We start from the raw sequence: 21,171 nt of genomic DNA on the forward strand, positions 1-21,171 counted from the left end.
TGCGTTACCTCGAGCAGTTCAGGTCCGTGAAAGCAAGGCTGGACAGACAAAACAGTTGCGATTTAGAAGAATTTCAATTTTTGCCTGGATCAAGCAAAAATTCAATCGTTTCCCCGACACTCAGTGTTGTAAGCCCAATTCATCTCATGCATTTATCAGGCCTCTAGCTGTGGCATTACTTCTACCAGAACTGTGATAATATCAATTTTATTTAATGGACAAATGTTTTAAATTTTGATGAATTCCTGACTTTTTTAGTGCCACCATGGGTGAAATATCTTAACAACTATTAAGTGGATTAAAATGGAAGTTTAAAATAAAAATGATAGATCCATTTATGATACTTTTTAATAGCTTCCTGTAGAAAAAAACATTGACTATGACTCCAATTCTTTCCTGAAATCTGTCACCGATCATGAGAGACAAGAAATAAGAGACAACTGTGGATTTGAACACTGTTTGGATGGCACTGTTCAGGTCCTTAGAGAATAAATTATCTAAATTTTGATGTGTTCCCCAAATTAAAACTAACATTCAGAACAAAGGACATTTCTATCACCCTCAGTTGTGCTTTGTTTACTGTTAATTGGCACATGCATGCTAACGCCAAACCAAGAGAGCGAACATGGTGCATGTTACCGCAAAATGCGCTAATGTGGTGAGGTGAGCATTTAGCAAATGTGCAGCAAACGGAGTCCAGCACAGCCTCAGCAGTATCCAACATGGTAGCTATACAGCTCTGCTATCCTCTGCTTCAAGGTTTATTGCTGATTAAAATCTGTTGACCATCAGTGAATTACATGCTGAGTGATGTTCATGAAAGAGCTATAAATAAAATATGCAAGATAATGAATTTGCTGCGTGAGAGGACCCTAGTTTTTGCTAGATTGAAGTGAGCAGCTGAAATAAAATAACACTCGCACGCACGTGAATATGTTTGTTTTTGTCAGATGTTTTGCCTTTTATCAATTATATCGGTTCTTTTTTAAAAAAATATCCCAATCCCCTGTTGATTGGGGCTGCAGCTGCCTTTACTCATTAACTTTCTGTTAAGATCATATATTATATGATACAGATTTATGGCTCTACCATATCTACAGAGCTCAGGATGGCATGCTGCAATGCCATATCTGAGTGATCTGAGTGAGCTCAAGGTCCACCTGTGCTGTTAAAGTTTAGATATGGTCCTCCATGTGTGGGTAATAAGGGGGTGAATTGTTGGATGAGGCACCGTCTGCTGCACTGTGAGGAAAATGGATGTGGAGAAGGGACGTGGTCGTTCCAGGGGTCTGAGCACCCTGGAAATGTATCTGATATTTGTCTTTGTAGCGATGACCGGCACCTGCATCGGCCTTGTGGTCATCTACTTCATTGACAAAGGTGGCTCTTCCACTAATACAGAAGGTGAGTTTTTATTCCTGGGAAGCACATTGAGTTCTGTTTTAATACCAGCATTTCTCTGAGGTACTTTAAAACTTGATGTGATATTGTGCTTGAGGCTTTTCTCAAAACTCTTATATACTTGATTATGTTTATTGTTGTAATTTTTCTCAAATAAAATAATCCTTTGTTGAAAACATATTCTTTACATATGATGAATTCTGAATTAGCCAGGCCTCCATTGCTCTCCTACAGCTGGTGCAAAATGCTGCTGCTCGATTTTTATCTGGTGCAAGCAAGTGAGAGAAGATCACTCCAATTTTAGCTTCCAGTTCATTTATGAATCCTTTTTAAAAATCCTTTTATTTATTTATTTTTTAAGTCTCTTAATGGTCGCGCCCCATTTTATCTGTCTGAAGTGCTGCAACTATGTCCCATCTCGTTCCCTCTGGTCAGCAGACCAGATGCTTTTACTTGTTCCAAAGATGTGATGCAAACTTAGAGGTGACTCAGAGCTTTTGCAGTTATGGTTCCAAAATTATGGAATGATTTGCTGTTATACATCCGGCAAGTTCCCTTTAAATCTCGTTTAAAAACATACTTTTACTCCCTACTCCCTAAATAAAATGGTATGGTATGGTATGGTATGGTATGGTATGGTATGGTATGGTATGGTATGGTATGGTATGGTATGGTATGGTATCCAGCATTCCTTTCATTGTCACAAGTTTAGTGTGCTGACCATGAGTTAGGAACCATATCTTATAGTTGTTCCTAGAAAACCTCCTGGAAATTTTGCAGATGTTGCTGATGCATAAAAAGATATTTTTATTACCGGTAAAGCACTGGCCGGTAATTGTTCACCTAGCAGTGATTTGAATAAAAACAACATACAGATGCATGACAGAATGAATGAAAGACAGTGTGTGATCCTTACTGAGCTAAAATACCCAAAGAGTCTAAAATATCTATAGTATGTATTGAAATAAATGAATCAATATGCATTGTTATGGCACCTGATTTTTGTAGCCATTCAAGTGTTTGTCTATTCTTTTTAAACAAATACCTTAAGAACTAATTTTCCCCCCATTAGCCTCACCTGTACTAAAATGCGAACACTGGAATATATGTGGTGAACATTAACCATCAGCGTTTCAGAATTACCATTGAGAGCATGTTAGCATTGCTGAGATCAGCATTTAGTGCAAAGTACAGTGCACTCTTAGACTCATAGACTGGTTGAAAGATTTAGGAACAGGGCATACAGAGTCAAGGAAAGAGAAGTCAAGAAAGGACGAAGGTTCTCATTCAAGATTTTCTGGTACATGGCCCCTTCCATTGGCCCCTCGATGTGGTGAAGCTCCAAAGCATAATGTTTCTACCTCCATGTTTGTCTGTGGGGACGGTGCTCTTTGGGTCATACTCAGCATTTCTCTTCCTCCAAACACAGCAGGTGGAGCTGATGCCAAAGAGCTTGATTTTGGTTTCATCTGACTGCAGCACTTTCTCCAAGCCTTCTCTGAATCATCTAGATGTTCACTGGCAAACATAAAACAGACCTGTCCATGTGCCTCCTTGAGCAGTGGGACCTTGCGGGTGCTGCAAGATTTCAGTCCATTACAGTGTAGTGTGTTGTCAGTGGTGTTCTTGGTGACTGTGGTGCCTTCAGATCATTAACAAGCTCCACCTGTGTAGGTTTGGGATGATCCTTCACCATTCTCATGATCATCCTCATCCCATGAGGAAAGATCTTGTATGCAGCTCCAGACTGAAAATTTTATATTTCATCCATTTCTGATATAATCGCACGAACAGTTGTTACCTTCTCACCAACATGCAAATAACTTAAAACTTTTATGTAATGAGGTTTTTCTGGATTTTTGGTTGATATTAGGTTTCTCGCCATTAAAATGAAACTACCATAAAAATTAGAGACTTTTCTTTTCTTTTCTTTGTATGTGAGCAAACTTACAAATTCAGCAGGGATCAAATACATTATTCCCCCCACTGTATCTCCTGATCCGTAAGAAATTAAGACACACACACACACACACACACACACACACACACACACACACACACACACACACACACACACACACACACACACACACACACACACACAAGAAAAGGTGCACAATCAGGAGTATTGTCAAATGACTGTGGGTTTTATGTCTAACTCCTGTACTGTACCAGTACATTTCATAATCTTATTGTCTGTATCATTACCACTTCAGCAGTCCTTACCATAATAACATACACAGATACCATCTCTATTTTTTTAGTGCTCCACTTTAGCAAACTCATTATGTATTCTGGCCTTAAGCATAAAAACCAAAACATATTTCTACAGATGGAAATAGCTGCTTCGTGAAAGCAGACACATTTCAGCTGACTTGTTTTGTCTTTGGAAAATTAACTCTGAATTGTTTGTTGCATGAGAGGGATAAAGTGGTGATAATTATAGGAAACAAACTGATTCCTATATTACCACCCATCAGTCTTTGCTACCCTTCTGAAAAATAACTTTCAAAAAAAGTGTGTTGCATATTTGACAGGTTATCAGGAATTATTATAGGACTTGTTTATTACTTGGTCTTCATCACGTAAACAAATGAGATGTAATCAAAGAATCAATTTTCCACATTTGTGGGTTTTTTTATTGTTGTTTTTTGTTTTGTTTTGTTTTGTTTTGTTTTGCACACTATCCACACAGACACGGTGACAGAAGCTTTTCCAGCAACATGCAAGCACGCTGCACCATGGATGACACACTGTGTAATCAATGCTGTTACCAAGGCATCAATTTTCAAAGCACATACCCTTACGGTGCTTTTTAACAATATGAAATTCATGGTAGATGCCATCTGACTTCATGTTGTGTTGTTTTTGCAATCATAAATCAACATGGTAATGTTTAAAAAAGTCAACACACTTCAGTCAGTGTTGGAAAATGAATGACAAGCTCAAAATCCAGCCCAATACCCTGTATACTGTACCACAGTATATATGGGATAAAATGAAATCTTTATGGGAGAATAACTGAAGATTGCTGTAACAGGTTTTGCACATTAATTAACTGTCAAAGTCAGCTCAGAGGCTCAGAATGCTCCAAATGAATGCAGGAGCTACAGATTGCACAGGAAGTGGTCATTTTTGTTTAAACATCAGTGTTTTGTTAGTCAATAAAGGGTGGCTGTTCTTCAAGCGGGGATCATGTTGCTGTGATTTTCAAAAGGATAGCTCAGTATAAACATTTGATTTATTTCCAGGACCCAGCTCAGGGTGTGATGGTCCTCAGGAGCTGTCTGGAGAGTCCGGCACCTTCACCAGCGCGAACTACCCCAGCAGCTATGACAATGGCCAAAGCTGCACTTGGCAGATCACTGTGAACCCAGACAAGGTGACAAGAATCATCCTTAGAGCTCTTCCAAGCTTCAGCCAGGCTTTAAATATTAAATATTTAAATATCCACAAGAATGTAACATTAGACTTATGTATTAGATTTCAATACAACTCCAAACTGCAGTCAGATACAATGTGATCATTTCAATATGGAGTACACAAGAGCACATCTGAGTACATGAAAGAAGAGCATGAGTCCCGTACAGGTCCTGATAATTAGCAAGATTAAAATCAAGAATTCATAATTCTTTAAAAATCTGTATTTATATGATATTCATACACAAATGCAGTTAAGCCAGTTACAAAATTAAGAGAAGCTGACAATTCAGATTTCAGTATTAAACTAGATTTAAAAGGCACACACTGAAAAAATGAAACAATAAGAGAGCTGTAATGTAAACTCTGACAACATAAATTATCATTGCCCTAAAGTGTTTTGCATGATCTTAATAGTGGTAATCCTTTCAATTTGACATCTGGTGTACATAATCAAGAAGATTATTATTACTATCCTTTTTGGGGTAACAGCAGCTTACAAGACTCCAAAAGCTTCACTTGTGATGATTTCTGTCCGTTTTGTAACGCGATCTATAAAGAGGGTTTATCAGTTTTTTTAATAATAGTTATTATGGTATAAAGAAAATGTGTTTCAGGTCTATAAATGTCAGAAATTATTTTCCTCTGAACATCAGTTTCAACACAGTCACATCATCACTCTTGCTCCTTTTTTTTTTCCAATTTTTTTGAAGATCTGTTCAGATCAAAACCATTTACTCATGCCTCTGTTTCACATTCTTTAACAGTGCTTCTGTCTGCTGTCTGATCTGTAGAGTTTGTCAAATAATTGTTGTGGAAACTGTCTTATGTGACGCCAAGCACTGGAGGACAGCTGGGATGAGTGCAGTGGCAGCGGTGTGGACAGATGGCTGCCTTGTCTCCTTCATTCTCCTCAGCTTTCCTTCTCAGACCCACAGGATCAAATAAATCCTTGATCCTTCTTTCTCCGGCAGCATGGCTGCCCTCCTGCATGCCCGACACAGTGGCTGCTTATCTGTCCGTGTCTGCATTTTTCTATATTTGAACACATAAGCAAACATTAAAAGACAAAAGCATAAATACTCTCACACATGTGCGCACGCACACACACACACACACACACAGTCAGATTTCACACTGAGCTCTCACTCTTGCCGATCCCTTCAGCAGCACCTTCTCAGATTCAAAAAGGAAAGATGAAACACCTCTGCATGTTTGTGTTGCAGGTGATCCATTTGTGGTTTGAGGAGTTTGCTTTGGAGGACACACAGCTCTGCACAGCAGACTTTATCACACTGCAAGACTCACTGGGAATCATTGGTAAATATCTCCCATAAATTCCAGCCTTCTGGGGAGGAAAATAAATTATTTTTAAAAGATGGTGTTGATGTTTTTGGACAGATGGGTATCTGCCCTTTCAAGGCTAAGGGGGTTTCATCTCTACACAGGCAGACTCAGCTAGTGAGCCACTCACAGTCCTGCTGGTCCACTGCACATTACTCTGCACTGACTCCAACACTTTTTTTCAGCCACACAGCAGAGTTTAAAGCATTGTCCCTGCTTCACAAGCATCTTGAGCTTGTTTAGAAAGAAGAATATCATGAATCACCCAGTTACTGAGAGGCAAATAAACCAGGGTTGGATTTGATGGTGTCAGACTAGAGCACAGATTTAAAGAATGAGCTTATATTTGGGAAATCAGGTAGACAGGTTGACAGATGAGGTCAGACAGGAGTCTTCGTGGACCGTGATGGTTGTAGACAATACTGTGATCTGCAGTGAAAGTAGGGAGCAGGTAGAAGAGAGTCTGGAGAGGTGGAGGTATGCTCTAGAGAGAAGAGGAATGAAGGTCAGTAGAAGCAAGACAAAATATGTGTGAATAAGAGGGAGAGGGGTGTAACAGTGAAGCTGCAAGGAGCAGAGATAGTGAAGGTAGATGAGTTTAAATACCTGGGGTCAACCATTCGAAGTAATAAGCAATCATATCAAAAGAAAGCCCTCAGTGATAAGTACGAGCACTGATTATCGAATAATTTGATCCAGTAATCAAAAGCTGTCACTTTTAACCTTGCACTGAAATAGACACTACCTCAAAATGCCACTACCCTTTCTCATGTGAGGAGAACTATTTTAAATTCAATTCTGGATTTAACAGAGATCCAGAATCCCTGTTAAGAGAAGCCAATATGGGAGAAATATGTTCTGAATTTAGAAGCAGTAAATTAGAGCTAATTCAGGTCTTTATGTCTTTAAGACATTCCTGCAGTTTAGCTTTTGGTATGTGTCATCTGGCTTCATGGACAGATAAAGCTGGGTATCATCTGCATAGCAATGAAAATGTATGCTACGCCTTCTAATAATACTGTCTAAGGGAAGCATGTATGAAGTAAATAGAACTGGTCTTAGAACTCATGTGAAGATAGTAGTAATAGTTAATAGGTGTTTGCAACTCCCCGACATGTAAAAAGGCTTTCCATCACTTATACACAGCACACAAAAGAGACACACACACATTTTGTCTCTTGACTTACTTGTATGTCATTTTGTAGTCATGTAGCTTTTTCCTCTTTTTATTCACAATGTGGTCTTTTTGTGCTTGTTTGTAATCATTGTAGTTGTAGAGCTTTTTATTACCAGTTGGACAATAGCTATAATAAATCAGTTGTACATTTTTTTTTTCTTTTGCGGTATTTGTAGGTAAATACTGTGGCTATGAGAAACCAGAGCCACTGGTGTCACTGACAAACCACCTGACGGTCTACTTTGACACCAATGACAGACAAACAGGCAGAGGATTCAAGGCTCATTACAAAGCTGTGGCTCCAGAGCTCACATCGGGTAAGATTATAAGTCACTTCATCAAAGGAAATAAGCTCAACATAATGTTGAATTTCTGTCTCACACAGTTGACCTAGAAAGTGAATGTTGTAGGGATGGGTGCAGGGTGAGACAAGGGGTAATAGATGGATGATCAAAATGGAGGTGGGTAGGTGGAGGGGTGCACTGTGTATATCCTTGAGGTATCTGTGGAAATGAAGTGCCCTTCATCCCCACTGCCAGAAATAGCCGGAGCCGGTGGCTTTCTCCAAGGTGATGAGGGGAATCTGACAACTCCCGGCTTCCCAGAGCAGAACTACCCGAACAGAGCACTATACCAGGTACTGCCACACATATAAACAGAAACACACAAAAACCAGTTCAGATGTGACAGCTTTATGGTAACATTTATTCAAGAGTAGGAATTTACATCTGAATAATAATAACTTTATTTACATAGCACCTTTCAGAACAAAGTTAGAAAGTGCTTCACAGGACAAGCTAGGAAAAAAACCAACAAATAAACATTTAAGACGAGATAAAAATGAAACAACATAAGATACAGAAATACTGACAACACAAGGAGATAAAATGGAGAAATGAGGGCAACTAAAAATGAAAAACAGGTAAATTATAAGCAAATATAAAAAAATAATGGAATAAATTAAACATCTGAAGAGGCACTAATGACCCTGATATGACTACATCATATTGCACTGTGAAATATATCCTAAAGCTGTTATAATTTACATATTTATATCAGATTTTATTCTGCATGCATACATTTATACGCATGTTATATGAGGGAGGTCAGCCATAATAAACCCACTTAGATAATTAGCTCGATTAGCATAAAGAAAAACAAACCACCTTGCCTCTCTCCAAGGTTCAAAAACACAAATCTAAAGCTCACTCATTAACAGTTTGCTGGTTTTGTTTGATCTCTACACAAAAAGGAATCTGAAAATGACAGTTTACATCATTAGTGAGATACTGGAACACTTACTTGATAAGTAAGCAGCCAAGCACCAGTGATTTCCTAAAGGACTGTATCTGACTTTCAAATGCAGCTACAGTGAATTCAGATCCAATAGCAGCACAAACACTAATTCAGGTAATTTAAATAAAAACTTTATGCATCATTGTTTGGACAGAGCTTTAGTTGTTTATACAAGGTTACAAAAGTAGCTCATTTAGGCCATTAAAGTGATGTGACCAGATAAGCAATAGACCAGAACAACTCAAAAATGAAAAAAAAAAAAGTCAGACTAATAGGAGGCTTCAAATGTCACATTTAACAAGGCAAGCGGTTCCAACTGATTCCAGTCTCAGTGTTAAGTTAAGCTAATTCTCCCCTGCAATAAGTATAGAAAGTATACTGTAACATTGCTAATAGTAAGAATGCCCTCTCACTGCCTCCTACAGCGTATTATTTAGAGATGTTCGTAGATTCATTTGTTCCTTTAGTTTAAAAAAGAAGTCTGTCAAGCTTACCTTAGACATAGGTTACATTACCTAATTTTAAATATCATTTAGGGGCTTTTTTTGTTTAAAATCAAATCTAAATTAAATCTGTTCACCAAAAGTGTATTGGTTAAGATTAAAAAAAGATCATATGAGGGGGATGAGGGGGTGACTAATGCATCTAAATAAACCAGAGTGTATTCTGATGTGTGTGTTTACACGCTGGGTTTGGATGTGGAGTCATATGGCATCATTTGGCTGTCATCATGATTTCATCTGGCTGTGCTTGAACTCGACAGATCACCGTCTGTCCAAACAGGAGCAGAGTCAGTGACAGAATTATTTATGAGTTACAGTAGCTTATGTCAAAACCATGAGTAGAAGGAGAACATGAAAACTGATGCAGATGGCCGTGCACTGCATTAATGCAAGTACATCAGACTGATTTTAAAGGGTAAATATCATATTTGTCAAGGATCAGCTGTGTGGCAGGCAGGAAGGGGACCCCAATGCAGACGAGGTTGGTGAATAAACAGTCTTTATTTGGGTGAATGCAGAATGGAACCAGGAACATAACCAGAACTGAAAACCAAGACTAAAGGGAACCATAGAGAAACACAGAAGGGACATAGCAGGGGAGCGAACGACGACGACGCGACAACAGGCAGCGAAAACACGGGATTTAGATACACAGGATAACGAGGGGAGTGGGAACAGCTGGGAGACACAGGAAACAGTAATCATACCGACAAAACAGAACATGACAGACAGGCCAAATGACAATCAAAATAAAACTGGAAGTCAAACGTGGAAACAAAGACGCAGACCTGACACATGGAAACACAAGGAACTAGAAATAACAAACTGAGGACAAATACAAAAGATAACAAAAAACACTGGGCCACCGGCCCAGGACCATGACAATATTTCCATCATATTTGCACAATTACAATGATCGATGTTCATATTAAATATGGCCAGTGAAGCTCATGCTTCAGACTCCTCTGAAAACTCTGTTTCAGACTGTTTTTTTCTACTCTTGGGTCTACATAATGTCAGTGAAAGTGAATGTCCTTTAACATGGCCCTTTCAGGCTAACACATTTAGCCTGAAAGGGCTAAACTTTTAGCCCTTTCAGCTAAAAGTTTTCACCAAAAACTTTTGTTTGCAAGGGGCAGCCAATCAGAAGACAGTTGGCCTAAATGGGGAGAGGATAAAACTTTCTGTTACATTTGTAACAGAGGAGGTCAACTGTGAATCAGGAAAAGCTAGTGTTCAGGAGTCCAAGATAAAAAAATATGGAGCTGGAAATGAACATAACAGGCCCTCTTTGAAGAAACACTTGTAAATCCATAGCCGGTGCAGTCACTCACACTCTTTGTGTGTGTTTGCTTGTTGAATCAGTGGAGAATCACAGTACCTGAAGGTGAAAGGGTCCAACTGACGTTCACCTCTTTTGACTTGGTCCCTGAAGTCTGTGGAGACTTTGTTCAGGTCTATGATTACAACAGCGCCAGCCCTCAGCTAGCAGGTAAGCATGGCACAAACTCAAAACAGATCCACAGTTCTTATATACATACCAAAATATTTTCACTCATCAGTGCCGTTCATAACAAAGCTGAATATGTGATTTAGAGGGAAAAGGATGTGCTAAAACATCAGAATAGGCTGTGGGCTTTGTTCAGTATTAACAATGTCAACTTCGTAGGGCCATGAATAAAAGATGAGCTCAATTAAAAGTTTGAGAAGCTGTACAATAGACTGAGTTTCTAGAGTCTATTTTAAGCTTAATGAATTTAAATCTGTCGCCATCTGACTTCATTTCTCAAGCAACATGTAGGAGCTACCAGTGTCAAAACTGGAAATGCTGTTGTTGTTGTAAATGTTTATCACTTTTTCACATACATATAATGCATCACAGGTAAATTATGTGGGGGAAGTGTGCCGGCGCCGCTGGAAATCGGCAGCAACGTGATGGCTGTCCGCTTCAAATCTGACAACAGTTTGACTTCAAAAGGATTCAGTGCAACGTACAAGTCCATCCCTCCTCCTGTTAGCACCACCACCACCACCACCACCACAACCACGACCACCACCACAACCATGACCATGACCACCACCACAACCACACCCACCACACAAACCCGTCCACCTCCCACAGTTCTGAGTAAGCATTCTTTCCTGTTTAATGTCCCTCTTCTTTAGACTGGCAAATAACAGCATGAATCTGCTTCCAGCAACAACAACAACAACAAAACATTCTGCACAGCCCTGATTTTTTATTTTATTTTATTTTTTTACTTTACTCTTCTTACTCTATAAACTTAATGCAGATGCACACTGACTATGACATCATTATCTGCAGTAGTTTGTTTCCCGGCCAATGAGAGTTCGACGATAAGACTTGCATAATTGTGCATGCAGTTTTGTTGTGCATGGACACAGCTCAGATCAAGTTACATACACCAAACAGGGAAGAATGCAGTAGCTCTGTGTGTGGGAATGAGATCCCCCCCACTTGAACTTTATGTGTTTATGTGCTGTATTAAAGCTTTTGGCAGACAGAGCAAATTTCTCCAGTTGCCAATTAAGGTACTACATGATGAATATGTTCCTGGGGCAATTATGTCACAAATCAAGCATAACAAGAAGTGAGCATTACCAAACATTGTTTTCCAACAGGAATTGATGATCCAGTAATCCTTAATGGACGTAAAGGAGTTATTCAGTCCTCAGGTTTCCCAAATCCATATCCTGCTCATTTATATAGTTCCTGGAAGATATCTGTGTCCAAAGGATTCCTGGTTAAGCTCCAGATCACTGACATGGCCATCACAGGAGAGACTGGAATGTGTAAGGAGGACAAACTGATCATCTCAGATCAATACAGCACTCTCGGTGAGCCATAACTTCTGTTTTGCTCCTGCTCATTAATTATATTGTCTTGTATCATTTTTCCACAGACTCACAATATAAAGTCTGGATATAGACTGTATGCACTTTGCCTAATTTTGTGCTTTTTAGCTTGTTTGACCTACGACAGAAGCACAAGAAGCACACATGCATCTGCCAATTTGCACGCTGTGTTTGAATATGGGATCTTTGACTTCTGTTTATTGCAGCCCTTCTGCTGTGTCTGCAGTAAATCTGTTGATTAGGAGCTGGGTTGCAAAGAGCACAGCAAACTATAAATTATCTCTCATTATTCACTTCAGGGGCTGCAGTGTGGCTGATATAGTTTTATCTATTGCTCAGTTCTCAAGGACTAAAGCACTGAGATGCAGGCATGCTCGTCTCATGAAACGCTCACTGATAGGTGATGAGTGTTTTCGGGGAGCATACTTTAAGCTAAAGGCATACATTTCTGTGCATAAAGACACAAAGGAAAATAAGAAATATGACAAAACAGCTAAAACTGTGTTTTTTATGCCCCAACAAGGAAGCTGTGAAGCCTTCTATAATCAGTTTGAATTTAAGGTGTTCAGGACATACAGCACTTTTAATAGAAACTTTGCACATTTACAAGGTAAGGTGCTCCACATTCTGATCAGCACATCTAGTCCATATGGATTACCTTTGGTTTAAGTATGAAGTGTCTATCGTGTGTCTGTATTGTTCATTTCTTATGTTCAAAATACGTTGTCTACAGAGTGACGAACGGCATCATGTTGACATGATATCCTGCACACCATGCACCATGGTAGCTGGACATCATGCAGTCGGATCCACTGGGATTTTCACACACAGCCATCTGTGGGGTTGTTAGAGAATGATCTGAAAAAGAAAAAAATATCTACTGAGCAGTGGTTCTCTGTGTGGAAAATGCCTTATTGCTGGCAGAGGTCAAAGAAGAATAGCCAGACAGATATGAAGTGATAGAAAGACAACAGTCGCTAAAATAACCAGTTGTTAGAATCAAGTTAAGCAGAAGAGCATATCTGAAAGCTCATCAATGGGCTACAGAAGCGTAAGACAACTGTTGCCGGGCCTGATTAGTTCATTCCTGCTGTGATATTCACATGGTGGCACCAGATTTACATCCTCAATTGTAGTTCAGGGCGGTGGTGTGCTGCTGCTGTGGGGAATATTCTCTTGGCACACTTTTTCCCTCAGTACCAGCTGAGCATCACTTAAGTATCATTGCTGACAAGCCTCTTTATGACCACTGTATATGTATCTCCTAATAATGTCTTTATGCAGTATAACATGGCGTGTCACAAAGCTCATATCATCTCAGACTGGTTTCATCACAAGTTCACTTTACTCAAATGGCCTCCACAGTCACCAGCTGAGCACATTTGTGGTGAAACAGATCCGCATCATGATGGTGGAGCCCACAAATCTACAGTAACTGCATGGTTCTAGCATGTCAATACTGCACTTCTGGTACTAGGAAGGTGTTCCTATAATGTGACACATGTATCTGACAATGACGGATGCTGATTTTACTGGTTTGTGCTTCTTCTTTTTCTTAAACTCAGGACAGAGACAGTCTTAATTTGAAACATGTTATGTTTTCATTCATTAGTAGTAGATGAGGTAACACATTAACAGACTAGTCATTCCTTGTAAGTGATTTAGCATCTTTAACTACACACATATTTACACTTCATTGTGCTTCCAGTGTCTCTGTCTTCTCTTCTTCTCTGTGCCCCTAAATGTGTTGTTTCTTGCTCTCATTCCTCCTTTTTTCCCCTCTGTCCTTCTTCATCCAGGTACACTCTGTGGCTACATCCTTCCCCCAGTAATGGTCAGCGCCAGTGACACAATATCTGTGACCTTCCAGTCTGACAGTCGCCTCACAGACCGAGGATTCTCTGCCAAGTGGGAGGCTGTGTATCCAGAGGATATCACAGGTACTGAGAACTGATGAGCACACTCACAGGAGTGCAAAATGCACACATACAGGAGCACCTCCACACCTGAGGCACATAATGCTGGAGAAGTACAGCACCTCATTTAGACAAACCATAAAACCCCTCCCTCCTCTGCCACATATTAAAATGTCAGGGTTTTGTGATGTAAAACACCAAGATAAATCATTTCAGAACTTTTTACACTCTTAATGTGACCTATAACCTGTGTAATCCACTTGAAAAACTAAATTCTTTTAATCTTTTTTTAAAATTACAATAGCCTGGTTGCATAAAATATGAGTGTCACCATGATACATCTATGAGTGTCTCCTGTGCAAAGTTGTCCTCAGGTCATCCCACAGATTTTCACCTGAGTTCAGGTCTGGGCTCTAGCTTTGCTTTTAAAAAACTTTATTCTGGTAAATCCATTCTTTTTCTGCATGCTTTTGGTCATTGCTGTGGTGAAGGGTGAAACTCCTCTTCATCTTCAGCTTTCTAACAGATGGCTGAAGGCTTTGGCAAGTACTGGGAGCTGTTCATAATTCCCTTCACCTTGACTAAAGCTCCAGCTGAAGAAAAACAGCTCCAAAGCACGACGCTTCGCTGATGTACAATGCTGTCTTTGTGCCTTTTGAAATTAGTGGAGTAAAGTCTGCTCTATCAAAGCTCTGTTATCTCCTTTAATCACAATTTTGAGGCCAGAGAAAAATTAGTGACCCCCCAAAAAGTACTTTACTAAAGTAAAAGCAGCAATCACACAATGTAAAAATACAACACTAAAACTCCTGCTGTTTACTTAAAATACATAAAGGTTATCAGCAAGCTTCAGTGCTGTGTCAAAAGTGATACTGAATTTGTCATGATCCTGGGCGGTTTTCCCGGCGTTTTGTGTTTTTTGTTCTTTGATAAAGGTATTATGTTGTGTTTCCTAGTTTGGTGCTTAGTTTGGATTCCTGAGGTATTTTTGGCTGTGGATTATTTTTGTGTTTCAGGTTGTGCTGGTGTTTGTTACGTGACAGAATTAACATGTTTTAATGGATGTTTAAGCCATTATCATATAAGCTGTGCACTGAAGGTGCAGCTAATATTTTTACATATTAGTTTGACAGACCAAAATTTTTACAGTATTTATCGATGAAAATTTCAAAGTAAAAAAATAAAATAAAATAAAATAAAAGTAAAAAGGATGATTAAATACTAATTCAACATTAGTCAATCCCAGCTATCATAGGGCGAGAGGCAGGGTATACCTCGGACAGGTCACCAACCTGTCGCAGGGCTAACACAGAGAGACAGACAACCATCCACACTCACATTCACTCCTATGAGCAATTTAGAATCTCCAGTTAACCTAAACCCACTAACTAATCTAAATCATGTCCCTCATGCAGTTTCTTTCATTTCCTCTGCCTGTTTCAGAAATCCAGGGTTGTGGCTTTTCTTCGAAGGAGGAAACCGGGGTTATCAAGTCCCAGAACTGGCCTATGAATTACAAGGCCAACGCTGAGTGCATGTGGAACATCGTTGTGCCTTTGGGGGAAAAAATCACGCTGACATTCACCCACTTTGACCTCGAAGCCAAAGATTTTCTAACGTCCAAATGCTATGACAACATAATGATCTATGACATCAATGATCTGACTACTGCACTGATTCAAAACTACGGTAAGCGGGTTTTTGGAACTGTCACATCACCGGCTGATCCCCAAACCATTTGTATTCTTTGTGATGATTAATCACTTATTCACTTAACTTTGCCTAATGTAAATGAATGAAACTGTGTATCTACAGCAATAACGTAACTGTAGAGTATTTGTGTTGCTCGATCCATGGACAAACTTTTTTAAATCAATGCTTTCAGGTCCATTTTGTGGGACTACGCTGCCTGATTCCATCCAGACAACAGGCAACAGGCTGGTGATTCGTTTCCATACAGACTTGTTAACTGAAGCTAAAGGCTTCAGGGCCTACTGGACAACAAACCCCAGTCTGCCTGCTCCAACTGAGCCACCTGTTCAGCCCAACCCCTGGGATAGCATCCCCATAGGTAGAGAATTGACTGCATAGTTAAAGCTGCATCAATCTATGGTTTCTATGAAAAATGAATCAACTGAACTGCTAAGCCTGTTGTAGCACATTGTTTTAGATTTCCAGTCCACCAGCTTGACTCTCATATGTGTTGCTCCTGTTCCCTGTAACATTAGGTGGCTCAAAAAAAAAGGTCTTTCCAAAGAATACAGTGTCGACTGTGTGTTCAAATAAGCATTTCTTTCCTAATAAATTAGCAATGACAACCTTAAAAGGCTATAATATATCAGATGTCATGTTGTCAGCTTGTCACACTAAACCCAAGTGGCAAAACAATAAATTAGCACATTGCATTTAACGTTGCTGTTCAACGTTGCTGCAAGCACTGAAACAGTCAATCAGCATTTGCCATTATAAGGGACGGTGCAGCACTGCCAGGATTCAAACCAGGGAGCTGCAGTTTATTGTAGCATGTTTATAATAACTATAAGTATTTTATAAATGTATCATTTTTAAAAAAAATCTTAATTAACACACTGTCAGCTGGGCAGTAGCTCCCAATAACCAATCAAACTGACCACCAAATAAGTTTTACAAAGCTCCTGTACAGGCAGCTTCCCCATATTCATCCCATTCATGCTTTCTCCTTATCCCTTCTTCACACTCCCTTTACCATCTCCAGCAACGTGATTTGATGTGCTGACTTTCCTTCCTTACTTGCCGGTTGTCACCTAATTTTATTCTTCAGCTGATGACGAGCCCCAGGTGGCACAGAGCCCTGCCAAACCAAAAGCTGAAAACAGTTTTACAGATGGGCGCTACCGCAGGGTCGCCCTGCGTATGGGTTTACGCAATTAAATGAGTACAGAGGAAGGAAATGTGCGATAAGAGTTAGAGGAACAGTTTGGTGAAAAGCCTTTAGATTAAGAAATGTGAATCTTCATGCATGCTCCTGTTGTGACATCAATTCGTTGAATTTCCACTGCAGGAGCGTGGTATTTTAATTGAATGAAGATGAAGACATTACAGTATATTAGTGTATTAGTGATAGCCAGAAACGGAAGGACATACTTTACCATAGCCCACTAGTGTTAGCAGTTTTACCCTGATATGACTGGAAAATTAGTTTAAAAAATAAAAATCTGTTAGCTGCTGATATATCCTGTCCATTCAGGCTTTATTTACACAAATACAGATTTGTTTGTGTACAGCGTACTGTGCACAAACAAATCACTTCTCAAGAGACTCTGTACATGTGGGTGTTTGCCTTTCCAGACTGGCCCGGCTCATGTGGGAAACCAGCCATTCCTCCTGCTGTTGTGTCACGTATTGTGAATGGAGAGCCAGCCACACCACACTCCTGGCCCTGGCAAGTGTCCATGCAGGTGAGAATCTCCATCAGTCAATGAGGAAAATTCCTATAAAAATGAAACAAATAGCATCAAAAACCTCACGAGAACGTGAGCAGTACAGTTTCAGTCCTTTTCCTATATTAAGTCACTGACTGACTATATGGCTCTGAGAGTAAACTGAGTCATAAGCCAATTTTGTTCATCGCATTTAATCGATGATGATGATGATGATGATATGTTTAGTGAGTTTCATTTCTGCTTGTTTCAGGTCTGGCCGGCCAGTCAGCCTGAACCCAGATTCGCCCATATCTGTGGTGGTACTCTTATTCATAAGAACTGGGTACTTACAGCAGCCCACTGCTTTATAAGGTAAATGCTCAGTTTCCTCACAATACATTTATGTAATAAAAGTATTTCTAGAAATGTTCCAAAGAAAGCTTTTTAAGGCTTTCATTTACAAAGAAATGACATTTGAGTAGGACTTGTAATGGAACTTTTTTCCTGCAAAAGTTTTCTTAAACTTCTTAGAAGCCCATTTGTGTAATCTCAGGAGGCAGTTATTGGTGTGTGTGTGTGTGTGTGTGTGCGTGTGCTTTTACCTCAGGCTTATTACAGTGTGAGACCAATGTCTTGTTAGACATGCCTTGATGCCTTGACTAATGGTCTCCAGTGTTCTTTAGAGAGAAAGCCGCTGGTGCACAGTGGAGCCCTTGGAGGATATATGTGATAGATACATATTTGTAAAACTAGAATTCCCACAGTCCAAACAGATGCAGCTTCACTTCATACAATGCACTGGTAGAGCATTATCATTAATTCATTTGCTCATTTCCCACCTAGATATGCAGATGAGCTAGAGCGTTGGCGCATGTGCCTCGGCAAACACAACCTGACCTACACAGAGCCGAGTGAGCGATGCTTCAGTGTATCTGGTATCTATCGCCATGAGGGCTTCAAGTACCCCACAGTGCCCTCGGTGGAGTTTGACATTGCCCTGGTCAGACTGGACGGGGAGGTGATACCCACTGATGAGATATCATATGCTTGCCTTCCCTCCAAGGAGGAAGTCCTACCTGGGGAGAAGAAGTGCTACGCCACCGGCTGGGGAGATGAAACTGGTACTGCTTTTGTTGTTGTGTTCATTAGCAGCCTCACTTTTGCATGTTTATTCTTATATAAAAACTGTAGCCTCATGTTTCAGAGCTGCTTTGAAGTAACACACCACCTTAGAATTGCATAGTTAGCATGCCCTCTGCTGGACTTAATGTGTAAATACCTTTTTTTGTAATGTTCTTGTGTTAAATTGGAAGCTTCTGTGACAATCTACATGGTTTTGTGCGTTTATCAGGTAATTCCCTAAATGCTAAAGCTGCAGAAGCTCTCAACCAGGTCGCCTTACCTGTGGTGCCTTATGACACCTGTAAGAGGATGGATTACTGGTGGTTCCAGGTCAAGACTTCCATGATTTGCTGTGGTTATGCCCTGCCTGATGAGCTCAAGGCTGTTTGTCAGGTAAAAGATCAACAAGACTAGCTATATTGTTGTGGCCATAATTTAAAAAAAAAAAAAAAATTGTTCATACATTTGTGTTTTCTGTTGTGACTTTGACAGGGAGATTCAGGTGGTCCCCTGGTTTGCCAGGACAAAGTCGGTGATCCTTGGGAAGTTCATGGTATAACCAGCTTTGGCCCTATTGGCTGCATTATGAATAAGAAGCCCTCTGTGTTCACCCGCTCCTCTGCCTACATCCCCTGGATAACAAATGTCATCCGCAGAGACCTCTACAATGAGCACAGTATGAATCCAGCTCTCTAAACTGACTCAGCTTCCTCACAGTGTCAATATGTGACAAAGTCTAAGTGTAATGCTGGTTTTCATCCTCTGTCCTCCCTATGTAGCATCTGGCTGTGGAGGGCCAAAGGACTTGACTGGAACAGGTGGCACTGTGTCCTCTATGGGTTACCCTGACAGCTACAACAACAGAGCCCGCTGCCAGTGGAACATCCAGGTGCCTGAAGGCAAACTGATCCATCTCCATTTCCACAATTTCTCTCTGGAGGAGAGTGATTTGTGCCTAAATGACAAAGTCAGACTCTCAGACAAAACAGGAAGTCTAGGTATGTGAATATCTGCTTGCTAGATCTGGCTCAAACACTTCAGTATAGGTACTGCAATCTATTGTTACTGTATCTGTGACATTATGCCACAATTATATAACAAATCATTACATTTTCTAAAGTTTGATGATTTGTGATATCAAGATGAAACCTAAAATTTGTCAGACTGAAAAAAATATCTGCACAGCAACCAAAAGCTCAAACTAGAAAAATAAAAAGCCTCAAAAGTAAAAATACCTACAGGCAGGTGATAAATCTCTGATAATCTCTGATAAAAAAAATCTCTGGTGTCTCAGCCCTAAATATCTCACACATAAGTGCAGAAAGACGCAATGAATAAGCAGCAGAGATGTTGATTTGGTTGATAACAAATGCAAGCTGTTAGGACAGAGATTTTACCACATTTTCATGTTTACCTCAGGAACCTACTGCAGTTACATCCCTCCTGCAGACATGGTGAGTGATGGGAATACACTTCACATCAGCTTCTCATCTAATGACAAGGTGGTGGACACAGGCTTCACTGCCACCTGGAGGGCAGTGGACCCTACAGAGGGTAAGAAAGGAGAAAGATCTTCCTGGACAAGGGAATATCATCAGGGGAAAAATATTAAGTGTCTCATTTCTATATCCTTTTTAATTCTTCTCCTTGCCTCTTTTCACTCTTCTTGCTGCACTTCAGCTCCATGTGGAGGGAGTTTCAGCAGTGATCAGGGTGAAATTACTTCTCCTAACTGGCCTAATGACTACCAAGCCCAGACTGTGTGCACATGGCGCATCAACATTCCTTCATCAAAAAGTATTCACGTAGCCTTCACTCACTTTGAGCTGCAAGCTGTAAACCTGTTAGGAAATTGTCTGGACTATGTGGAGATCTTCAATGGTGAAACAATGGCATCACTCGGTAGGTCTCTGAGCTTAAAATCTCTGTATAGTGTGTATAATTTATATGTCTGAAGTCAATTGAAGCACAATAGCGAAAAGCTGTAATATATTATTGTCTATTCTGCAGGTCAATTCTGCGGCTTTACCCCTCCACCGCTCATCAACATCCCTAGCAACACAGTCGTCATCCGCTTCCTTAGTAACGGAGCCAGTCAAGAGAAGGGTTTCCGTGGTTACTGGACCACTGACACCAGCATTATTCCAACTTTACCTCCTCTGCCTAGTAATCCATGGGACAACATCACTATCAGTGAGTGTAGTGCTAAAGTGTAAAAAGAAAAAACTGCTGTAAATATACTTTAAAGGTTCAGTCGGTCATGTTTTTAGGTTACTTAAGAGAAAAAAAGAGTGTTGTACTCATAAACATTCACATTCACGGTGTGTAATTATGTCTTCCAACAAATTGATGCACTATCATAAACTTAGAATGAATCCATTGAAAATACATAAGAGTGGGCACAGGTGTTGTGCGAAATTTTGTTCCCCCGTTAAAATCTGTTCCCCCTGTGTCTGGAGCGCGAACTGCAGCCAGAGAGGCGGATCCAACTGTCTTCATGGCGCTTCTGATCGATTTCTCGGTAAAAATGACACTGTAAAAGACTTGCTGGTAAATTAATTTGTTCCCATGTCATAGAGGGGGAACACAATATTTTGGATGGCAGAAATATTTGGTTCCCCCCGTGTAACTTTGGCAAATAAAGAGCAAATGTTTTCATATTCACAGGAGCTGTTGTTCTTGATGAGAGGAATAAACACTGTAAAAGACTTTTT

At 40.0% G+C, this 21,171-nt stretch overlaps 1 protein-coding gene across 1 annotated transcript; it reads left to right on the forward strand.

Moving 5' to 3' along the window:
• Positions 1-1,253: 1,253 nt before the first annotated feature.
• Positions 1,254-20,673, forward strand: LOC115789956 (cubilin). The gene is made up of 20 exons (XM_030743597.1): positions 1,254-1,404; positions 4,653-4,783; positions 6,048-6,141; positions 7,519-7,659; positions 7,882-7,979; positions 10,507-10,633; positions 11,024-11,248; positions 11,800-12,000; positions 13,818-13,958; positions 15,378-15,623; positions 15,820-16,005; positions 17,262-17,371; positions 17,607-17,707; positions 18,179-18,456; positions 18,687-18,850; positions 18,950-19,133; positions 19,237-19,455; positions 19,877-20,011; positions 20,138-20,359; positions 20,468-20,673. Exons 1-20 carry the CDS (start codon positions 1,254-1,256, stop codon positions 20,671-20,673), a joined length of 3,360 nt encoding a protein of 1,119 aa, XP_030599457.1.
• The last annotated feature ends 498 nt before the right edge of the window (positions 20,674-21,171 follow it).

This window comes from Archocentrus centrarchus, chromosome 1, assembly GCF_007364275.1.
Source record: "Archocentrus centrarchus isolate MPI-CPG fArcCen1 chromosome 1, fArcCen1, whole genome shotgun sequence".
NCBI lineage: Eukaryota > Metazoa > Chordata > Actinopteri > Cichliformes > Cichlidae > Archocentrus > Archocentrus centrarchus.